At 45.9% G+C, this 24,209-nt stretch overlaps 2 protein-coding genes across 2 annotated transcripts in view; one reads left to right on the top strand and one right to left on the bottom strand.

The window, feature by feature from the left end:
- Positions 1-24,209, bottom strand: part of NGEF (neuronal guanine nucleotide exchange factor) — a gene marked incomplete at both ends in the record, with an annotated part of 39,345 nt that overhangs the window by 10,584 nt on the left and 4,552 nt on the right. The window contains 5 exons of the mRNA XM_082319343.1: positions 1,637-1,789; positions 2,011-2,171; positions 9,358-9,632; positions 14,421-14,530; positions 14,644-14,832. Of these exons, the coding sequence (XP_082175469.1) occupies positions 1,637-1,789; positions 2,011-2,171; positions 9,358-9,632; positions 14,421-14,530; positions 14,644-14,832 (888 nt within the window). The remainder of the gene's footprint in view (positions 1-1,636; positions 1,790-2,010; positions 2,172-9,357; positions 9,633-14,420; positions 14,531-14,643; positions 14,833-24,209) is intronic.
- NEU2 (neuraminidase 2) overlaps positions 20,683-24,209 on the top strand; it is a gene marked incomplete at its 3' end in the record, with an annotated part of 32,534 nt that continues 29,007 nt past the window's right edge. The window contains exon 1 of the mRNA XM_082319344.1: positions 20,683-20,784. Coding sequence (XP_082175470.1) covers positions 20,702-20,784 — 83 coding nt within the window. The 5' untranslated portion in view covers positions 20,683-20,701. The remainder of the gene's footprint in view (positions 20,785-24,209) is intronic.

Here is a 24,209-nt window from a genome sequence, read left to right as displayed (position 1 = left end):
AGGTGAAATTCACACAGTCGTAAGAACAAGACAAGCCACAAAACAGCTGAAGCTTGGCTACTCCTGTCTGCTTAGCTGGATGATGGAAATCGTTATCTGGCCTGAGAAGGGCACAGGCCATGCACGGGCCTTCCCTGATGGTATTTGCAGCAGATGAGGGCATTTGCTGGGCCACAGACACGGCTGCACAGAGCAGCCTCACAAACCCCAGCTGCCACAGTCAAAGACAATGCCTCTTGGCAACTGCGGGGCCCTGAGGAAGACTTACATTGCTGGAGCCCTGGCTAGCAGAAACTGCATGGATCAGAAGACATTGCTAACTATGCAAAACCTGTCTTTACCATGCGTGACTCGCAAAGATCCAAGAGAAGCCATTTTAAGTGTTTCTCCCTGCTGCAGCAGGTACTTGTGTGACGGTGTGACTCACCAGAGCCACAGCAGAATGGACCTGCACGTGTCTGAGGAACAGCCAAATGGGGGGAACTGTGACACACCTCAGGCTTTGAGTTCAGCCAAGTGCTGCAAAATTCTTGTGCTAACTAGGAGCCTGTGGAAGGGAGTCTATTCTTTTCAATTTGCTTTAGGTTCTCCTGCAGATGGAAAAAAATGCTGCCTTCTAAATTCATGTCTAGGAATACCTCTATCTCCCAACAGGTCTTTTTCAAGCTCAAGTAATCCAGCCTATTGCTGCTTTGCTTCTGAGTGTTTAGCTAATGGCTCTAGGCAAACTGTTTATATGCTGCAGCTATACTGCTCACCTCTGACTGAAGGAAACCCTTCGGTACCCTGCTTTTGGAAAGAACAGTTGGCCAAACTCAACAGAGGCTCCCTAAAGTGGGGGGGGGGGGGTTGCCTTAAAAGCTGGAGAGCAGAGAAAGGAAAGGATTAGGGCTTGTTACATTCCCCTGAACCAGCTGCTGCTATGGGGAGGAAATACAGTGCAGCGTGTGCAATTGGCTGTCCTGAAAGAATCCAGGACATTGTAACTGAAGAAAAATTAATTCTCCTGCTCAAAGACAAGCTTGTAGGACACTCTTTGTTTTGAGCTGGCATAAGAGTATTCCTACCAGACCAAAAGATTTGCTAAACTTGAAAAATACTGAAAAAATATCTTGGATTATATCCTCAGGCCTAGGTAACATCTGCGCGTGTATACCAGAACGTGAAGAAAATGGCCTTTTTTTTTTTCCTTTTAAGAAAATTTTGTTGTTCTGAAAAAAAAAATCTCTACTTTGGGAAGGTCAAATGCCTTGCTGAGAAGCTTGGGAAAAGCAGTGGCTGTTCCTGTCATGAGAGCTCTGTATTATACTCTTTGCCTTTCAATGTCTTGCCTCTATGTGCAGTTTAAAGATACATACATTTCACAAGTGTGTATCCCCGTGTACGCCATAAATATTTCCCACAGTTGGGAACTGCTGACTCTGAATTTACTTGCTATGTTACTCGCATACTATATCACCCCAGCCTTACTATAAAGCCTTTTAATTGTGTTTTCTTTTTATAGGTGCAGTGAAATATCAGCGAAGTGGGAAATCCTGTTTCTGTGCAGCCCTTTCTCATAAATATCAAAATTACAGCTAAATCCGTGGCCTATACAATTTTGCAAAATAATTTAGCATCAAGCACTGGAACTCACAGAAGCTGCTTGTAAGCTCTCTCCTGGTAGGTCTGGTTGGAGACGTAGGTGATGTACACAGAGAAGTGATTAACTGTATGCTGGTAGACAATATCGCACACATCCGAGATCACAATATTCTCCTCCACCCGCTGCTCGAGGTCCAACAGGAAGCTAGATGAGAAACCCAGTGCTCATATTAATTGTGACCTGTCTGTCCCAGGTAGTTCCCAGAAGCAGCCCTTGGAGTTCAAAGCAATGAATGTGTCCACAGGGTCTTTGAAAAGACAGTGGGTGACAGGCTGCCCCTAGTCAGCTCCTCCATCCCTCTACAAATGAGGTTAGCTAAAGCGATGCCATTCAGCTGGACAAAAATCCAGCAGCAGTTGTCTTACCGCTCACTAACAGCCATGACATCCAGGACATTGGAGAAGAGGATGTGTGCCTCGGACTGGTGTAAGATCTTTTTCAGACGTTCGTTCTCCATGAAGTGAGACACCAGCAGATTCAGACTCTTGTAATACGAGGCTTCAGAAGTAACCAGCTCAAACATGGCCTGGGAGAGAATCCCAAAGAAGAAAATCAGTAGGTACCTTCTAACTCTATAGAGAGGCACACATAATGTTAATGAGCACATCTGTGCTGCACACAGTCATGGACCTTGCACCCATGTTCCAGGCCCAGAGTATGGGGAGAGGTAAGCACGCAATGGCATTTGCCTTGGGTTACACAGGAGAGTGCACAGGGAAGACCTGAATGAGGAAGATTTCCTCCCTCAACCATCAGTCCTGGCTCCTTCTGTCTCTCTCCTAAGTTGTTTGACCCCATTTCCTTCCACTGAATCTTTCCAGCAGAATTATCTCTTTTTCTCATTATATATAAGCAGTCTGATTTTGTGCACATGCACACATAAGAGCACTTCATGGGCTCCCTCCTTCCTTCCTAGTGTCACTCAGTCTTGACCTGAGGCTGCTCCAGGCACCAGCCCCCTCTATGCCTACCTGTCACAGTCCTGTACTTTCATCTCCCTTTTGGGGAGTTCCCCTCAGCAGCCCTCATACACTCTCCAACCCCCTGCTGATCACAACAGCGCTGGCTTGTTGCTCTGCTCATTGTGGCTTATTGTGCTACCCAGGAGGGTCTCCTTGCACCATCTGCACTCTTGTTTTAGAAAAGCCATGGCGTAGGGCCTGGGATGTACAGCAGCCAGCACAGTCCCAGTGTGTGACCTGCTCCTTGGGGCAGAGCTAATACAGATACACAGCTGCGGTGCTCCAAGCCCCTGGGTCTTCCCTGACCCAAAGGAAATACAGCTGCTACTGTTCAAGTGCGGCTCCCTGGTCAACCCTGGCCATACGCTTTTCTGACCCAACTCACTAAGGGCTGGGACAGGACACAGTAGTCCCTAGCTATTACCATAAGTCATAAATAATCTTCAAATTTCAGTCCTTGCTTCTCCTGTTAGAAGAGAAAACTCTGGAGCAAAGCCTGGCTTCCTCAGGCCAGGGATGTGGTCTGGGGAAGCAGAAGGACAAATTGGTGGTTTGGTTCAGAGATAAAAAACAACTTAATGAGACAAGGATATAAAGCCTTCGCCTACAGCAGGTGCTGCAGGGACAGTCCACTATTTCCACACCTTTACTCTAGAAGGAAGCCTTTGTTGTCTTTGTTCAGAGGTAGATAAAAAAGGTGATTATTTACACAACTATTGAATCTGTTAGTTGAAGTAAGATTAACTGAAGATCCTCACAAGGGCTTCAATGTGGTGAAAAATCATTAGATCCTTCAGACATCTCTTGATGAAGGTGCGTCTTGGGCTCCTTGTCCTGGGGCTGGCCCATGCTGCCGCTACTGAAAGAGGAACCTTTTGGTAGCTCAGCGAAAGTCTCACTTCCTTGAACCAAAAGCTGCTTCGACCCTTGAGCCCAAGCTCCCCTACTGCCCACCACCTCCTCTGCTGCACCCTGGTGAGGGTGGGAGCCGGCCAGGCAGTGCGAGTGCAAGTCCCTGAGCTCTGCCAGCTCTCAGAGGCTGCAGGGGCCCAGCTGGAGTCGAGGTGATCCAATGCAGCAGCAGGTACATGCAGTATGTTTTGTGCTGTGCATATGGAAAAATATCTTCCAAATTAGCCAGGGGTCTGTCCTGTGGCTTGGTTGTTCTTTTTTGGGGTGGTTGTTTTTATTTATTTTTTTTTTTAAGAAATTATTTAAAATTCTCTGCTGATCAGTTTTTGACCTTTTCCTGGAACTGAGGTACAGAGACCTGGGTTATATTCTTGATACTGTGCTGCAGTCCAAGATCTGGAAGGATGAGCACAGCAAGGAGGGACTGTTACTCAATCCAGAGCTGCTAAAATATCAGTTGTAGTGACGTTTCAGCTCATTGCAGGGTTGGTAGCCTAGGAAATATTCCCAGTGGGCAGTTAAGTCAAACAGGTGGTCCTTTCCTGCACCAGAGAAGGAGGCTGTGCCTCTACAGCCCCCAGAAGGGGGACAGAGCAAAGGGTGTGGGTAGAAATGAACATACTTGGTCAGTGTATGTGGAACAGCTGGTGTTTAAGGAATAAGACAATGTTTTATTTTTTTCAGGGCCAGAGTCCCATTGAGAAAAGTGGAGGAGTATCAGCTCGGCTTCTCCCAACAGCTTCACCAGGGCACCTGGTGAACCTGAGACAGAACCTCTCTCTCTCTCTGCATGACTGGCTAGGTCCTAAATGCACCTCTTACAGCTTTAACTGTAGATTTTATTTGATAAATGAGAGGAGAAGTGGAAATAGGCAAAGATACAACAAAGAATAAGGCAGGACATGCTGGGACAGCCTGTCCCTTCCAGATATCCTGGGGATTGATACCACCAGTCATTTTGCACTGCAGCTTTCCAGGCACTCCAAGCCAGGACTTTTTTCTGCCAGGTTTGATTGCAGAATGGCCACGAGAGCCAAAATCAAGACATCCCACTCTACCACAGCCTTTAACCCTCAGGCAACTTGCTTCATCTAGAAGGTTGCTTCTTCATCTGCAGAAGCCCCTCTGCCTATGTTTGGAGAAATTAATTTGTGTGTGTTTGCTGTTCACCATAGTGGGGGGTGCTAGACCCGCATGGACATGTGCGGAGTGCAAGCCATACTAAAGAAGTAATGAAATCCCTAGTGAAAATATCAATGCACAGGGTTCTGATTTAAAGGAGATGCTAGGAAAGTAAAGAACATCTCCACTGATCAGGACGAGCTTCTGGAAGTGTTCACAGCATGTGCAAGGCACAGGTTTCTTAATTTACTTTGGAGATCCACCTGGTCCTCTGCAAACCCGAAGTACCTACTCCAAGCAGCCCAGACTGCCATTTCCCTTTTGAATGGTAAGTATGAGCTGCAAACCTCCTAAATTGGCACCAAACATCCAACCATGCGATGCGATGATGTGCTCTCTGTGGAATAACTGAACTTTGCTAGCTCTAAGCAGTCACTAGAAAAAAAGAGCATGAGCTTCTGGTCTCAGAACTGCAAAAATAACTAGAAAAAATTTTGAACTAAATGTCAATTAATGTAATACTATCTTCCTGAGTCTACAAATAGTCTGAAACTATCTCTTGGAAACATGACCAACACTGTTCCATCAGTCCTCTGGGTCGTTAACTTCATGAAATCTCATAGTCATGTAAAAGCTATACTAATCATTTTCATTACATATGTTTTAGCAGAGAGACTGAGAAAGGAAGAGAGAACTGAACCCTAAGGAAGAAGGAAATGTAGAAGATAAAAAAGGAAAAAAATTAAAGAGTCACCAAAGACAAGAGTACGTAATTCTACAGGAGAATTCTGAAGAAGGAGAATTCTGGTCTAGTCTAGGAGGGATGTTGTTCTGATCTGATGCCATGGCATTGGCTGTGACCAGCTCTCAGACCTGGTTGCCTTCACAGGGCCAGTCTGACCTCCACCTGCTAGGAGTGCAGTAGAGTCCAGCACGAGAGCTCTCTGGAGGTTTGAAATCTAAGGTTTGCTCAAAGAAGGAAAGGAGATTAAAAATTTTTTGTCTGGACATTTTTGTGAAAATGGATCAAGAGAGAAAGACTGCCTACCTGTCGAACGCGCTCTTCCACACAGAGGCCATGCCACCAGTGTGCACAACCAGGTTCAAGTCCATCTTTTGCTTGAGCAAAGAATATTTTCAGAGCAGCAGCTCTCTGATTTAAATTTACACCATGACACGTGGTGCAGATTAGTCTCTCTCTGCGACTTTTTCTAACACCAAAGTGACCGGAATCCAAATAATCCCCAGCAAAAACTTTATCAAAGCTCACACATCTCAGCAAAAATGGTTCAGTTCAAAGACTGAGAATACTTTGCTAAAATATTTTTATTAGTAAATTGTTTTGGGTGAGTTCCACTCAGCTTGGAATCTCCTAAAACACAGAAGATGAACATGGTGTAGGAAAATCAATACACTTAGCAAGCAGAAAAGGACAAAATGAAGAAACTATACAGTAAATAAAAGAAGGACAAACTGAAAGGCAGAGAACTGAAGTGGGAAAGAGGAATAAACCGGAGCCACTCCACAAAAAGGCCATACGAAAATCTAATTTAAGGTTTATGCTGAAAGAAGTTTCACTGATTAAATGTTGTTTCTTCTAATCTCTGGATCACTACCTCTTCAGAGCCTAGTACCTCAGCAACAGAATTTGTTTTAACCTAAATCACACGTAATACAGGGAGTCTGTTTTCTCTCTAGTCACTTGTTCCTTCTGCTACATACATGTTGCCTGTCATTTCCTCCACGTTGACTCCATGTCAGAACCCAAACAGCACTTCTTTTGGCTTGTTCTTCTTGCATCATTACATTTTCTAGATAGTTAAAAGAAAGCCCTTGGTGATTCACATTTTGCTGTGTTTCATGCTCAACAGATGTCTGGATAATTAAAACTACCCTATCAATGACCTAGTCATTTCTGATAATATTCCAGTAGCACATAATTTTCATATTTCCCTGACCTCTGTGGTCTGTAACATGTCTTTGCTTTTTCTTTTGGTCTTCCTTTTTCTGCATTTGCACCCACATTTTTTGTGACGCTTCCAGTTGTTGTTTTACATCTTGCTACTCCCACGTTTGCTTCAGATGAAAAAGGCTGGTGTGGCATAGGCCATCGCTGTCTGAATTCTGTTTGAGTTCCCAGGGCTAATGGGCCATGCTGCAACATTTTTTTGCTGAAAATGCTGGGGGGTAGATGTGTTTTTTAGGGTTTTTTGGCCTTTTTTTTTTTCTTCCTGAAAGTCCATTTTCTGGCTCATTTGTTCCAATGGGGACAATGACAAATTGCCTTCCATGATACTTTTCAAGCATCCATTGCTCTTCCAGTCCAGTTTCTTGTTTCCATACTTGAAAAACACGTGGCCTGTTTTTTATCTTGTATTAATAACCTGCTTACACATTTTCCATCATTGCCAATAACGAAGACCAGATTCCTCTTCCTGCTCTTGTCTCTTTCATTTTGCAGATTACTGCAGATGAGCAACTTTTTCTCTGACTGTTTATGCCCTGCTCCATCACAGCTATAGTGGCGTTCCCTTCCTCAGCTGTGAACAGGAGTGTTTGCTTCAACTTTCTTTCCATTTGTGTATTGGTATTCCTCCCTGTGGTCTAAATAATACTCTTGTTCTACCTTTCCTGGCTGAAGAGCTGCAAGCTCTTCTAGTCTCTGTGTTTACCACAGCTTTGAAGATAAAATGGGTCAGAAAGGTACAATTTTGTCCTTGAGACATTTACTCCAGAATTTCTGCTGCCCTGTACCTCAGGTAAATTCCTCCAATTTTCCTTCATGAAGCTGAACACTTTACATTCACTTAATCAAGCCCTCATGTACAGCTCACACTCCCAATTCATATCGAGCGTGAGTACAGTTCCAGCACTGCAGGAGCAAGCAGTGCTTGCTTATAGCAAGGCTGAATTCAACATCATCTCTTTAATTGCCTTAGTGATTTCTCCAGCCCCCCTTATTTTCTGTCCTTGACTCTCCTCACAAAGCAAATTCTCCACTTTATCTATTCAATGTTCAGCCAATTTCACAGCTTTCTGGCTTTAAGCAATTTTATAATCTCTTACTGTGCTAATCCCAGAACAAACAGGAAGAAAATATCAGCTCTGATAAACTAACATCAGGGGAAAGCACAGCACTTCTTTAAGGCTGCACTGTCCCATCTCCATCTGCTTTATTTCTTTTGTTATTTAAGCAGAGAGAAGGAAATTCAGCACACTTATGTTGGGGTGCAGCAGCACAGCGATTTTTCCCTTGAAACACCTACAGGTAATGAACATAACTCAACAGAAATGGCAGGGTTTTAAATCTATAATGCAAACTTCTAAGCGAATGTTTCTCTGTAAAAGACTCTTCATTTTGAAGCAGAAAGAAAAAGAAAAGCTTGTAATTTTTCAGATGCCAGATTGTGTTTGTAATGCTGGCAGTTGGAAGTACCGTGTTTTGCCAGGTAAACAGAACAAATCTGATATATCAATAACCAGTGCAGAAGAAGAACATGGAAAAGCAACAGATCATTTTAGGGACCTTCAGCCATAACCCTGACACTCTAACAGCCTGTGCTTGCCAGCGCAAGCTACCCTGTATAAACACCGGTCCCCTCCACAAAGGGTGTAAGTAACGCAGCCCTCCCATCACAGCCCTGCAGTTCACAAGATGAGCCTCTCCAGGGTAACAGTGAAGTTACAGCCTTGGCCAAAAGCAGGGCGGCACTGTATACACAAGGGATTCATAAACGTTGATTGTGCAAATCCAAGTAAACTTAGGAGGAACGGCTCACACCCTGAGATGTTCTTCAGCACTTTGGGTACAATCTCATGAGCCAGGCTGAACAGATACACTGCCACAACAGTCTCACCAGAAGCAATCCTGGTGCAGGACTCCCAGGATCAAGCCTTTGAAGACCCATTGCTCGTATTAGAATGCACACCACACACTAAGCAAGGCTTGTTCGTCTCCACTGCTGGCTACAAATGCAGTGCTATGCATTGACAAAGAGCACTCACGCTCCCCACGCTATCCAAAACAGCAACCAGTTGTAAATTGTTGTGTGACTGATGTTTTCATTAATTGCGGCAGCTACCGCCACCTGCTCCTTTCACTGTTTGATGCAGCCCTATAAATTAACAGCATATGACTCTTAAACAGTGATGTCACTGCACTGTATGGCTAAAATGCAAATATACCTGTCATTATTTTTTACTGTTTTGCATAAGACTCCAAGTAACAACATTTAAAAATAAGGAAGCATATCAATCTCCATCTCTTCCCTTTCCATTAATGCCATCATATTTAAAACAGATTACAATTAACGGCTGAATTCTTCTAAGATTTCTGGTGGAAAGTATGTATCCTGCTGGTAATTTCAGAAGAGGATTAATGTGCACTGGGAACCAAAAGCTCTATTGCAAGAGGCTCTTCATTATCCCTCCCTTCCGTTGTAAGTTGCTCCTAACACTGAATCAGAAAAGGGAAAATAAGTTCTTTTTTTGCTACAGAAATGTCCAGCAGCAATAGCATATAGAACAACATCTGTAGTTTCAAAAAAAGAGTGAGTGATGCTAACCAGTGCAACACAGAAAAGTACTCAGCAGGGCAAGGCTTGTCTGTGACTGCTATGAAGCTTTTCATTTTTAAATCTTGATCATTTGACTTAATTCACTCTCACTCTTTTAAGCAGCAACCCAGGTAAGAAACACTGCACCTTCCCCCATTACCTCCTGCAGCTTGATCTCATCTGGCTGGAGGATGCTGAGGACGCCGCTGCTCCGGATCTCAGGAAGATCCTGCCATAAGTTGAACCTGGAGTTGGAGTTCCTCAGCAAACTGATTTGTGGTGGAGCTTTGCTTTCGGTTGTACTTGTAGGTTCTGCTTCAGATGGGGTTTCCTCGCTGGGTGAACTCTCCTCAGGGTCTGTCTGTGAATCCTGCAGTCGTCTGGTTTCAATCTCCTGGCGTGTAGATTTATCTCGATATTCCTGATACAAGAGCCCTAGGAAGCAACATTAACAGGTCTGAGAGGTTACAGCTGAACAAAAGAGTAAAAATGTATTGTGGGAAAGGATATTTGTTTTGCATTAGTACACCTCAGCAGAGGTGAGAGAGATCCCTTCTGTGCTGAGCGAAAAAGCCAATTACAGCATTCCTATTTCAGCCAGAAGTGGAAACTATAAATGGAAGGCCATTTCTAAATCTAAAGTGTTGTCAACAATCTGCTCTCACAAAACATTTAGTAACACAGTCAGATGAATCCATAATCAATCGGAAGACATAAAAGAAGTGGTTTGTTATTTGCCAGGCTTTTAAATGTTTCTCTTAAACCTTGATTTCCTCTGCAATATTACTATGTTACAAGTTATATAGATTGATAGGTATGTGTAAGTGTATGTCTGGAAAAGTAATACTGCATATATTGAGACTACTTTAAAGGAGCAATTTCATGGCCATGAAAATCCTTAAGGAGGAAACACTGAGCTGCTGTTAAGGCATTGGACAGGTGAAGCACTGGGAAAACAAGCTACAGTTACTAGTTTGTTTTGGTTTTGACTTCATGGTTAGCCTTGGACATGTTGCTTAATTTCCTTCTGTTTTCCTTCTCAGTTTCTATGATGAATGAAGATATGAAATTAACATTCAAAAGGTACCTGAATGCCACAGCACTAAGGAAAAAGCTTTGAATTCACACCATCTTGCGGCACATCAATCATATGAGGTGTCTACTGAGTTTCAATTACTAACTTCAGGAGAAGACAAAATTGCGTAGAATTTGCCCCCACCCCTGATTTCAACTGACAGCATGAAAGACGTAGGAATCCTGAAATTCCTTATCCATCTTTAGAAGATCCTTTACCTCTCCTAGGGCTTTCTAACTGTCCCATTTCTCTTTCTGAGCCATCTGTAGGACCTAGAATATTAATTGCTTGAATATAAAATGTAATTTAGAAGATATGAAAAGACAAGAGAGCATGAGCCTGCTCTGAGTCACTCTCCTCACTTACTCAAATTGAAGCAGTGCAATTTACATTATCTCCCTCGGTTTATACTTGAATTGCAAAGTGTAACATGAATGAATAAAGAGAAAAGTCCTTGATGTTAAAAAAAAAACAACTACATAATTTATTTTGTCTGAATCATTAGGGGTTAAAATCTATCTGGTCACATGCATTCACGATATTGGATCTCAGAAGCAGATTCCGTGTGTAATAAGGTGAGAGACAACTGGGTCAGGAGTTTGTCTAGGGAGGGCAGAAACATAGGTGTTACTTCCTATTAAATCTCTGGGCCAGTTTTCACGAGGCTCTGTACCAGTCACTGTTAAAACTATATCAGAAATACGCTGGAAAAAGCGCAGGCACAAGGACAGCGTTACCACGGTCTGCAAGTGTATCCTGTTATCTGTTCTCCCTGGAAAGACGTTCAACACTGGATTAAAATAGCATTAAGGGTAGCTGTGCCTAGGAAACCATACAGTCTTCTGTTAGCTTCCTACACGATAACTGAAGAGAGACTTCCCCTGAAGTTTTGCATGCTGCTGCTGCTGCTACTTATATAATTTCTCTCTGCGTCAACTAGGTTTATATGGCTTTCCTCAGCATTTCGGCCTGTTATTCAGCATCAGCGAGGGTGCTGAGGATGTAGTGGGGTGGAAAGGCTCCTTCAGCAACGGAGCAGAGAGCCCCTGCTCTCAGGGGTACCAATCTGTAAGCTCAGCCTGTGCTTGAAGGCTCTGGTGCGGCAGGGCACTGGGTACTTTCTGCCCCACCAAACTGTGCACCAGAGAGCAGGACAGGCTGGGAAGTAACACCCTGCAGCAGTATGGGCAGTGCTTGACTCAAGGGAAAACATGCCGGGAAACTTGAAGCATCATCTAGCTATTTTACTCAGAGATAATTATACTTGCAGCTTTTGATCGTACAGCCATGTTGTGCTGGTGGGTCCGCCCTGCAAGTCAGAGGCAATTAAGGATATTTCGTGTAAGGGGGGTCTAGTGTCCCTTGTGCAGATCTGGAGAGCAGCCCTTTAAAAAAGATCCTCAAGACAAATTTTCCCCTTGCTTTTAAAGAAACAAAATCCAGACAATGAAACTTGATTTTGTTTCCAGGTTCCCTGTCTGACCAACCAAACAGATAAGACCTATGGAGCCTTCAGTGGCAGGCAAAGGCAAATATGGACATGGGGAGATCTCATTGACTAAAGGCATCTACCACCAGAACTTGTTCGAAAATGACAGCAAGGTAACTCATAAGGAGGGAGATGAGGAGAGACTGGCTGAAGCCCTACCACAGACAGCAATATGGGGAGGAAACAGAGAGGTGATACCAGAAGAAAGCCAAAAGACAGGTAGATGTTTAGGCAGAAGAAGGGTAGGAAGAAACAAAGAGGGTTGTGCTTAGCAAGAATAAAAGATATCCTCGCTATCTTGGTGTAAAAGGTCCATCCGTATGTCAGTAAAGAGGTTACAACGGGTAGAGCAAAGGCTTAGATGAGAAAGAGAGGGAGAGAAGCCATGTAAAAGCCTACTGTAGATGAAGCAGGAGATGGCCATGGCACAGGACGGGTGGCATAACAGATGCAAGGTCAGGGAACAGGGGTTTGATATGTTGAAAGGAGAGCAATACATCTGGGAACTGACTGAATGTGTAGAAAGAAGCTGAGATCAGTAATTGAATGTGACTCAGAAGATATGATGATTTAGTAAATGCTTACATTTAGTAAGTGAACAAGTACAAAATGTCAGAGACCTGTAGGAGCTCTGTTCATTGCTTAATGTCCCAACTGTCCCTACTGTGACCTGGCCAAAGGTTAACCATGGTCAGAGCATGGGTTTGGTGTCGCCTGTTGACTTAAGTGGTTAAGGCTGATCTTCCTAAGGGGTGTTTACATAGTTTGTATAGTACATAATAGACTTTCCTTTCTGTTTATTCCATTTAATTTTGCTGTCACAGTCTCTCTTCCCAGCTCTCTCAAAAACTGGGAGGGGAATTGAAAAACTAGTTACTAATTGTGAAAAATGCTCGCCTTAGAGAGTTCACAGTGCTCCTAAAGTATACGTTATTACATTGAAAGCTATGTAAAATCTCAGGAGGTCCGGAGATGTTTTCTCTGAAATTCTCTGCTCCAGTTTCAGGCAAAAAGTCCATTAATGCCTCAAAGGCACGAGAGGGGGAAGGGAGCGAGTGTGCTCCAGCCATTTGAAATGGCAGAGAGAAACAACCTCTCTGTTGGGGATTAGCGTAGCATCTCTGGTTGTCAGAACCCTGTCTCCTCCATCAAGGTGCAACAGACCTACTTCCAGTTACACCGACGCATGCAGAACTATCGCGCAGCTTCCCTGTGATATACAGCACATAAAAATATATATGAATATAGCAACTGGGTTGCTTTGAAGTCCTGCTGGCTTTAGTATTTTTATCACGCCTCTTAGTGGCACAGTCCCAGTAAACTGACAACGTATTGACACATCTGCCTTCGGAGATTAGTACCTACACAGCCAAAAGCAAGTTAACAGATCTGGCAACATCCATGCAAATTGTTCACTACTTTCCTCCAGAAGGCCCCAAACTTGGCTGTTTTGTCTGACAGACGCTGGCAGGCTGCTGGTTTGACACCAGCCTCATTCCCCAGCGCTGTCCCAGTGGCATCAGGCGTTCCACGAATCGTCCCTGCCTGCCACGACCCGACACCAAACTGCAGCCACTCTCCTCTCCCAGAGACAGCGTGAGAAGACTCCTCGTTCCTGCCAAGGAGGTTCACCTTGCTGCTCATGAGAGTTATCTTTCCAATTTCCCCATGCAAAGTGCTACATTCCTGCCCTCTAGATTCAAGTATCTGGCAGTTTAATTTCCTGAAATTGAACAGAACTCTTTAAAAATAAAGCTTCTCTATTTCCACCATAAAACCTGCCTCCGGATGGGGGTTAACTTCGCAGTTGCCCAAATCTCTCTGAGGAATGTCACAATTCAGATGTGGGAAACCAAGAAACAAGCTGTGAAGGTCCTCTCCACATCCCACAAAAACAATTTCAGACGTACCACAAGAGCAAAAGCAAAACAGTCCTCTCCTCCACAGCCACCCAGATAACCTCAACTCTGCCTTCACAAAGAGACCACAAATGATAAAATAACTTAGTCCTCCGTTGCAAATGCTACACCAGTGGCTGTGACAAATACACGCTGACCCCGGTGCATACAGCTAACGTCTAACAGGATAGTTGACCCAGTACTTTAGTCGTACACCTTTCTGAGTACGCGAAATCAGAGTTGGCTGTAGCCTTAACAATTAACTGCTTCGTAATCACAAGAAGTAATCGTTATTTATGAATGGAGGTAAAGCTGCTCAGCGATAGCATTAAATCTCCTGCCAGGCAGCGTGCAAGCCTGATGCCCCTAAAGACAGCAAAAAGCCACCGCTAAAGCCATGGTTATTACGCTTTACACCAACAGCGAGAGGTCTTCCCAGCAAGGACAGAGCGCGGGGTCCCGCAGCACCCTGCCTGAGGCTCCCTCCCGCCGTGCACCCAGGCTCCCTCCGCCGTGTACCGCTGGGCTTTAGACCTGGGGTTCGTTCGCCAAACGCTGCTGGTTTGGGGGGGCTTGGGGGGACGGGAGACGGCGGCTCGGCTCGGGCGAGGGGCCCGGCGCGCCGCGGCGGCACCTGTAGGGGCTGCTGTGCGGCCGCGAGTGCGGGCAACGGGGAAAGCGGCGAAGTTGTGGGAGTGCGCGGCCGCCGGACGCCCCGGCCCGATCCCGCCGCGGCACCGAGGCGGGGGACGGGTCCTTACCGATGTGCTCGATGAGGTTCCTCCAGGAGTCGGCCGTCATGGGGTGGGCGGGTGGCGGCGCCTCGGCGGTGGCGGCGGCGGGGCTCTCCTCAGCGGCCGCGGGGGGCTCCCTGTGGGAGGCGGAGGCACCCTCAGCCGCGGCGGCGGCGGCGGGGCGCCCCCCTCCGCCCCCGGGCGCGGCCCCTCGCACCCCCCGCCCCAGTACCCACCCGCCCCCGCTCACCTGCCGGGCTGTCCCGCCGAGCCGTCCTGGTCGAGGGCGCAGGCGGCGCTGAGCGCCGCGGCCAGCAGCTCCATGGCCGGCGGCGGCAGGCGGCTGCCGAGCAGCTCCGGCGGCGGCAGCGGCGGCAGCGGCGCGGGGCTGGGGGAGCCCGGGCGGTTGCCACGGTAACGGGGGTAGGAAGGCAGCAGCCTGCGCGGGAGGGAGAGGGGAGCTGCGGCCGCCCCCGGGGCGCCCCCGCAGCCCCCCGAGATGCTCCGAGCCCCCAGACCCCCTCAGAGCCTCCCCTCGGACCCCCGTCAGGCGTCCCCGGGGGCTCGCCCCACAGAGCCTTCCCAAACCTCCTCAGAACCCCCTCGGGCTCTCCCCCCAAAATCCCCACAGAGCCCCCTCAGAGCCTCCCCTCAGACCCCCCCTCAGGCATCCCCACAGATTCTCCCCACAGAGACCCCTCAAAACCCGCTCAGAGCCTCCCCTCGGGCTCCCACAAGCCCCTCAGCGCCCCGCAGCCCCTCTCCGTGTTCCCACATCTCCTCCGAGGCCCCACAGAGCTCTGCCGACTCCCCGCGGAGCCCCCTCAGCCCTCCCCAAATCCCTCCCGAGACCCCTCGGAGCCCGTTAGAGTTCCCCAGCCCCGCTCCCTCAGAGCCCCCCGCAGCCCCTTCGGAGCCCCCAAACTCAGCCCTCAGAGCTCCCACCCGGCCCCTGAGTCCCCCCCCAGCCCCTCGGAGCCCCGCTGCAGACCCTCTCAGAGCCTCCAAAATCCTTTCCGAGCCCCCACAGACCCCTCAGGTTCCCCCCTCCCACACTCCCCTCTCAGAGTCCCCGACCCCCTGCAGCCCCCACGCCGTGCCCGGCACCCCTGCCCGCAGAGACCTCCGCAGCCCCCCAGCTCCCCTCCAGCGCTCCAGCACAGGTCCCTCCTCCGCCGGGAGGCTGACTCCCTCCTCCCTAAGGGCCCCCCCAAAAGGCAGCAGTCCCTGCCCCAGGGGCCCCCCACCTTCACAGGCACCCCTACCTCCATCCCCCCTGCTCTCCTGCAGAGAGGCTCCTTCCTCAGATGCAGGGAAGCCCCTTCTCCATCCCCTCCCTCCCTCCCTCCCCAGCAAGGCACCCTCCCACAACAAGCACCCACACACCCCATCCCACCCCGTGCACCAGCCCGGGCCCCAGCCCCTCCATGCACAGACACCCCACAGCGGGAGGGGGTCCTGCCCTGGCACTGACGCCTCCTCCCGCAGACCCGGGCCATAACGCTGCCCCCCATCCCCTGCACCTCTCTGCCTATGTGCGGCTGGCGCCGGCTTTGAGGGAGAAAAGGGGGTGGGAGAGGGGGGCTCTCCTGAACTGCTTCCAGATCTGGTGCATATGGTGCATTTCTTCTCCAGGCATGAAACCCTGAGATGGAGGAGCGTAACTGGGAAACTCAGCCTAATCCCTCCTGCCAGGAACTGCACCCCTGATTACCCCACAGGATTGACCGCTATCTTCCTCTCCTCCTCCGGCAGGGCTTTGCACCCGCTCGGTCATTTCCCCCGTCTCCCCTTCCTTAGCATCGCTACTTCCAAGGATATATTATCTCGTTTAGGCAGTAAGTATCTCAGTACTCAGTGATTTATATCTGTCTTCGTTCAGGTAATTGTTTTTCCGCCTCAGGGATAAATCCTCTTGAGCTCCAGAGTACGGTTACACCCTCGGATCGGTTGGAGTGCTTGCGGACAGGTTGGGTGCAGCTCTTCCCTACACGTTAGTAACCCCCAGCAAAAAAACGTCATCTGCACCACATTGCAATTGAGGAGTTAACAGTCAGAAAACGCTCAGCTATTCCTCGCATTCGCTTTCTCCCTGTTGCATAAATAACTGTGGTTTTTTTTCTGTACGTGATAACGTAATTTATGCAACAACATAAAATTCGTGTGTTGGTCTGTATGTGTAAAATGGTTTCCTTCTTATCATTTTTATATTGTATTTGCTAAATGATAAATCAGGATAGCTTCCAGTCAGCACATGACTATACGTTCAGAAAAACTCCCTCAGCTTATGTGAACTAGATCTCGATCTGGCACACTGGAGAGCTCGGTCCTTAAGTCATTAAGAGGCAAAATGGGAGAGAAAACCAGCTGGAAATGTCGGTGGAGGGATTTGAGAACTCACTGTCAGTACAATCCAGGTCCAGTCCCGCACTGGGAGGTCAGAAGGACCAGATAACAGATAGGAAAAATTAGGGTGAGGGTGAGAGCTGGCGCCTGTTTTGCACTTAGAGAGGAGGAGAGCCTGACAGCTGGGGCTGTACAGGGGGAGATTGTCATGGGGTGGATGGTCAGTATGGTATGAAAGTGGGTTATCAGCCATGAAACACTGGGGCTACGGGGTTGGGGAGACAGGTGAGGGGGCAGCCAAAACCTTGTAGAAGGGATAAAGCGGCAGAGACTATCTGAAGCTCTAGCTAATGACTGACGTTTTGGTGGCTTGGTGCCAGGGCAAGAATATTGTCAAGGGTTCTAGTAAGTGGGTGGGATGCTAGAAAGCTTCTTTCTTAGAAAAGGGGAGGGAGGACATAAGTGTACTGAGCATCTTTGTTATTTTGAATTCTGGAAAAGCAGGGATGCTGCTTACTGTTTCCTAAAGGGAAGGACCAAGAGCAGTGGGGAGTTTTCCCTAGTTTGCAAAGGGAAGTCAGTGCATAAGCTCTTACTGACACTGCTAGAGTGAATATGTATCTAAATACAACTTTTGGGTGTATCTACTAAAAAAAAAAAATCTTTCAGAAACATGCATTAAGAGTTTAACAGATTCTAACCCCTCACATTGCTTCACTCCCAAGGGTTAAATGTGTTGCAAATTGAAATTTCTTTTTAGAAAAAGTGTCTGGGTCATGGTATGAAAAACATTCAAAAATAGAAAGCATCTTTTCAGGATCCCATAACTGTCTGGTAATTTGATCCTGCCTGTCTTCCTTTATCCTTCAAATTTTCCAAAATAATTTCACTTTTAGTCTGAGGTGAAAACCTGAAAAATGTCACTAAAAGTAATAATGATAATAAAAATGTTGGAAGCTATGAAGAGGTGAGAATGCAAGCTGAGGGTGAAGTGCCCCCTGTGGCCACGGGAGGCCACAGCTTGTATTTTTGTGTCTGAGAGATTTGTTCCACTGTGTAGCAATGACTAATAGTCTACTTTTCCTTCCTTTAGAACTTTTTTCTTTTTAAATTGTAATTTGGTCTTTCAAAACAGTTGCTCTTTCTTCCTTTCCAGGCTTATTCTCATACTTCATGTTGGCATACAGAGAACGCCTGTAAACAGAACAAGTGCCTGAGAAATACTTTTTCTCCGAAGTGAGGTGACAGTGTTCCCAGTGCTCTGGGACCTCAGTAAAAAGTGATATATAGCAAGAAGGAGATATTTTTGTCCTGCAAAAATTGTTGAGGTTTTCCGAAGCTTGCTTTTCTGTTTGGGGACAAAACAGAGAGCTTTCCAAGGCTGTCATGAAAAATGAAGGCAGGCAAACAAGTGATTCTCTCACAGCGGTCTGGTGGCTGGGATGTTCATGCTGGGTGGGGGATCCAGGTCGGAGTCACGGCTGTGTCATTCCCCCACATCCCACATGTTACTGCCTGTTTCAGGGTGGATCAGTCTCTCCTCCCAGAGCTGTTCTGCTTTCTCTGGTCACTGGGAAAGGTGCTTGAACCTGGTGAATGCCTTATTCACCAGATACCACTTTAGGTCAGTCAATACTGGACTATTTCTGCTAAGTAGAATAGCTCCAGCATAGCTGCCTCTGTCTTCCTCCCTACTTCCACAATTGTTAGGACTTTGTGTGCAGTTTAAGCTGACCTAGCTGCTCAGTTCCACTTTTCACTCAACTCCCTGAGGCAGATTTCTACCTCCACTTCTATGCCAGCGCTCACGCTCATCTCATTCTTGGTGAGCAGGTTTGGGCAGCTAAACTGGTGGAAAATTATTCTTTTTTTTTTGTAGAACTAGCTTTGCGTGTGTCTGGATTGTCTCACTACAGGGTGAGCTCAATGCGAGTGCCAGCACAGCAGAGGTGACAGACATGCAGATGGATGGCAGGACCATGGCAGTGACACCTTGGCTTATTTTACACTGCTGTGGAACTGCAGGCTCAGGCAGAAGTTCCCGCTCCACCTAATCTTAACCATCCTGGTAGGCGTTTGGAGGAGGTTTTCTTTTCTCTCTCACTGTATCAATAATGAATTTGCTCTGGAGCCTAAAAAGCTTTCTCCCATATCATCAAAATCAGTAAAATCTCATGATCACATATCAGTTTTCTGACCAAAATCCCTGTATTTTGTCCTAAAATTCCCTGTCTAGTTGTAGGGGGAAAGAAAGAATCTGACTACTAGAACACCATACATTAAAGCAACTAGTTAAAAATCCTACCCCAGCACCACACAAGTGGTGCTGCATGCCCTGTGCTTTTGTTGGTGACAGAAGTTATCCAATGCCCTGACAGACCAAAGCCCAGTTTTGTCACAGGAATTCTTAGGATCCCCAAGCACACAGGCACTGGAAACGATCCTCATGGCCGTCATTAGATGGCCATGCTATGGTGACGTGGAGCATGACCATGGTTCAGCTCCCCGTGGGCAAAGGAGAGCGGGTTTCAGCATGCGTATGTTCTGCAAAAAGGGGTTCATGTGGTTGCAGACCGTTCCCAGCTTCACTGTACTGCTGTTGGAAAAGATTTTAAATGTTGGCTGACCTGGTCCATGGTTGCATTTAAAATGTGATAATTGGTGTGAGTTTATAATTAGTTTATTATAATTATCTCATTTAAGTTATGTTTGTGGGATGGATTTCCAATCTTGGCCTGTATTTTCAGGCGCTAGTAATTTTTAAAAATGATTAATCATTTGAATTAAGATCTCTTATGTGCATCTAAACTAAAAAGCAATCCTTAGAATAAAGCTGTGCAAAGAGTTTGTTTTCAAATGATGCTGAAATGCATTTTTTTAATGTTCTCTTATAGCAGTTTTTAGAAATTAGACCTCCTCTTCCAGAAACTAAAAAGAGAAGAGGCAGTCCAGCAGATCTTATTCATGAAAAATTCCCCAAACCCTTCTAGTCAGTGGGAGTTTCACACCAAGAAAGGCCACAAGATGAGGTAAGAAGCACTGTTTTAATCTGAGCTAACCAAATTTGTGGAGAAGTGTGAAGTTAGTAATAGATTTGAATAATGTTATACCTAGTCAAGGATATTTTCATACTTCAGGTTCATTCAGGTTCTCTCTGTTCATGTGTGGTTTTGACAATGGGTGTGACTGTGCAATTTTTATTCCTGGTTTTTGACTTTTTAGTGGAAGATAAGTGGAACTCCTCATCCCTAATATTTTTAGATCCTAAAGGCCAAGAGCACTTCTGTTCTCCTGAACTTCCTTAAGCTTTCATCAAAATACCTTAATTATATCTGTTGGGGCTGGCAGCCTTACTGATAACTAAAAATGTTCAGAACTTCCTGTTATGAGGTCCTTACCTTTAGGTGCTTCTAACCTTTTGATGCTCATAATCATCACGGTTGCATTTTTACTTACTGACCATCTGCCATAGACAGGTTATTTTTTATATATTAAAAACAATTAACCATTTCTTAGGCTTAGGAAAATATTATTGGATCCCTCTTAAAGGAAAACAGAAAATCTGTTTTATCCTTTGAGAAGCTTTGGTTTCTGTTGAAATACGAGTTGAAATTTGGGGTTTGCCAGGGCTTCGTCTTTGCCACGCTTATGAAAATGCATAGAAATTATAGGCCCTTTTCCGTTCTCTGCAATACACACAAACTTCAGACTTAGATTTTAGCATCTAAAATCCCTGAGCTGCTGCCCATGGAGAGAATGTGTGCCCTGCTCAGGGCTGAGAGAAACATTTCTGATATTGCAGGTGTAAAAACTGCCTGGTCCAGTTCTAGGCACTGTGAATAAAAGCCGTTTCTGCTGCATCCTCAGTGATCCTTGTGCTGGGTCCAGGCTGCATGATGAGAAAACTAAAAAACATGATGAGAAAACTAAAAAACTAAAAACAGAGGGAGCAAGACTCGAGCATGGAGAGGAAGGGGTCATTTTCTGGACCAGGAGACTGCTATGAAGAGAGGAACTCGCCCACAGCTGCGTGCTTCAGGAAATGGTGAGTTGGAAAAGGCTGTAAAATGTAGCACTGGAGCTAGGAGGAGGGGTGGGACACTAAGATTGTATGAGGAGCCAAGGGGTGAAGAGCCTGGGGAACGGCAGGACACTGAGATATGAGCTGCAGGAGAGAAGAGATAGGAATAATGTGTCTGGGGAACAGTAGCCTGAAGAAATCATGTGGGGAATTACAAGTTGAAGCTGATAGAAAAGGAGTGAAACAAAGAGATTGGTTGAGGACCTGAGGGTCAGGGTATGTCCAGATGAAGCAGATGAGGTTGCGAGAGTTGGAGGGCAAAGCCTAGAGCTTGCCAGGTAATGAAACCATGACTGGGCTGAAAAACCTGACAAGCAGAGACTGGGTGGAATAGGTGGGCAGACTGGGATTGGGATCCCCATTGGCTGCATGCTGGAAGGATACTTAATTAGAATTGTGTATGTTATTGCTTACTGTTCTGTATGATCTTGTGAAATACGAGATTTTGACAACGATAACATTTTAATACCTACAGTGGCTATTTTTACTGAAAATTTATTAGTTTTTAAAATTCTTCTCGCTGTAAATACTGTTGCTCATAGACTTTTTAAGATTCAGACTGTACAGAAAGATGGGAAAAAATTATTTATCTAGCTATCTATCTCTAAAAGAGCAAAAAATTGGTGTAGTGTGACAAAATACAAAGGTTTGGGCAACATGTGTTTGCGCCAGCTATTCCTGATTTCACCACTTGCAAATTGAAGCATCGTTGGCAGCATAGGGAAGAGGTGACTATAAGAAATTTATTTCATAAGTAGAAAGAAACTGCTCGAGTATGGTATAGGACCTTTTGCAATACAGGTCCCAGTCTCTCTAGAGGCTTTTCGGGCTTTTCTGGTCCAATTAGGCTATAAAAGCAGTGCCCTCTGCTGCCCAGGACAAATAGTGCTGTGCTACGGGACGCTAACCCAAATTCACACAAGCATCCTTTGGAGTGCTACGCTATTTCACGTGCGTAGTATTTCTTTCTAATACCCGTCTTTGCATGAATTCAAACAAGGTAGATTCCCTCTTGCTGCTGAAGGTCACTATTTGTATTCTCTGTTGTAGTATTTCTATTCTTTGAGCTGAGATCAAATGTAATCGGATGATTTTTAGATGATCCTGATTTCTCTGAATTGGAGGTTTCATAACCAGCCTAAAGAAATAGTTTGCTCTGCACTGGTAGACCAATGACCTCGCAGTGAGCTTTGCAACATGAAATTTTACACTGAGTTTCTCTTCCACTGTATCTAGTGGCCCATAATAAAGACATATCATTTTAGGAATCTGACTCAGTGGGAAATGCTAGGTAAATAATATGGTCATGCTGCTAAAACATCTGTGTTGTATTAGAAATGAAGAGAAGTCAACATCCTACTAGCTGGTAATATAGGGTAGACACTGATTAGTGAATCTCCTTTCTAGAGTTTGAAATGACTAATTTGCTGGTCTCTGTGGGAGCTGCTTTAGGTTGAGGCTGACAGTTGTGGATGGACAACCTGGGTGGATGTTTTTCTATAATGGCTTTCTATAATCTCAGTCTGCACAACTGCTGCCACTCTGAAGCTGGAAGGACTGATTACAGTGGGGAAGAACAGCTTTGTTGAGTTCAGTTCCTTCCAGGTCTTTGGCTCTGTCTACTCTGAAAAACAGAAGTTGTGCTAGAAGCTCAGCACTGAAATGTCCAAGGGAAGTCAGCCGAGTTGTCGGGAAGCGGCTCATCATGTGAGGGGTTTGGATCTTTGTACAATGCAGAAGATTGCGAGGGAGCCACGTGATCTCATGGGGAACTCTAGAGTGCTTAGGGGGAGCTGGGGATTGCATAGGAGAAAGGTCATGGGAAAAAATCATCTGAGAATAGTTAGGCATAAAAATGCTCTTAAGAATTATCTTTGTGAGGGTGTATGCCAGATTTTGGAACACCAGAAATAATGTTTGAGGTCATCTTGTTTTCAGGCATCAGTGTTCTGAGATCAATGAACTACTCAGAGAACTCAGAACTACTATTCTCAGAGCTTTGAATGACGCATAGATTCAAGTCATTGGTAAGTTTGAAGGAGCCTATGGTGCTTTTCCTTAATCGGAGTGTTAAAGAATATATCCTATCTGAGTACAATTCAGATAATTATTCCTTTTCCTGAGCTCTTTATTACTTCCCCAGTTGCGTCTACTTCTTGTCCTAAATTATATAGCATGGCTATATGTGAAGTGACATTGCTATCTGTGAAGAACACGTTTGTGCCAGGCCTGCAGGTTATCTTCATGCAAGGAGAAGGGATTGTGCCTGCCCAGCCCTAGCATTTATATAGTTGCTGTAGGACGCTGCTGAATGTGAAGAGATGCAGCATGATGCCCCGCCTGCCCTCAGGGCTGTGGGGATTTACCCCTGAGAACACCATGGACCTTCCCAGTGCTGGTCAGAGGTGCCTATACTGTCCTTTCTGCAGAACTGCTAGCTTCTGCTTTCAGAAGAACTCTTAGCTGACAGGTACCAGTTTTGTTCTTTTGGGGAGAGATTAAATGCATTTCTTGAGACCAGTGATAATATTTTAGCTGCCTTATCTACACAATGGCCTCTTTTCCTCATAGAAAGGGGAGAATAGCGATTATTGCAAATGATGGCGATATCCTTAGGCTCCTGCAGCCTTTTCGCAATGCAGATTTCTAGTGGTTCTCTTATAAATTACAGCCAATCTTTTGGAGAAGGGAAGAGGGGTACACGGGCTCAGTTTGAGCTGGAGCTCTGGTCTCATTCTCTGCCAAATTTCTCTGCTCAGTTGCCAGAGATGATGCCACTCAGCAGCATTGCCTGCTTTTCACAGACGCATGACTTAGAACAGGTACTGACCTGTCAAGCTCTGTGCACAGCAGCATCTTTGATAAAACTGACTCCCGGCACAGGCTCATTGTTTCCAGCTCCAGGGCGAATCAGAATTTGCACGTTTCAGAGCTGCCTAAGTGGCGGTGTCAGGATGTCAGAGGCTGACAGTGATGATTATGCCGCAAGGAGAGGAAGATAGATGGGTTTGACATCGCAGCAGACTCTAACTGTCTAGTTTCATGTGCTCAGTTTAATGCCAAAGGGCAATCAATTTTAGCCAGGGCAATTAATTTATTTAAATTCAACTTGACAGTTTGGCTGAAATTTTTTTACTGGAGTCCTCTCCATAAGGAAAGGTGACTGGAAAGGTACTGTGCATTACACCAACACAGCAGGGCTCAGTAATTAGGACCACACAGTGCAGTATAACGCATGGACCTTTAGAGGACAAGTATTTAGCACTTTCAGCTGTATCTTCTACAGTACAAGTAGGGACTATCTTTTAGTTATACGCACAAGAGATGAGGAGCTGGAGAGGGAGTTTGGGAGAATACCTCACTCACATATTAGAAAATATAAGGCTAGG

This window comes from Platalea leucorodia (assembly GCF_965183815.1).
Source record: "Platalea leucorodia genome assembly, chromosome: 8".
Taxonomy (NCBI): domain Eukaryota; kingdom Metazoa; phylum Chordata; class Aves; order Pelecaniformes; family Threskiornithidae; genus Platalea; species Platalea leucorodia.
The sequence above is the reverse complement of the archived record's forward strand: the minus strand, read 5'-3'. Positions and strand labels throughout refer to the sequence as shown.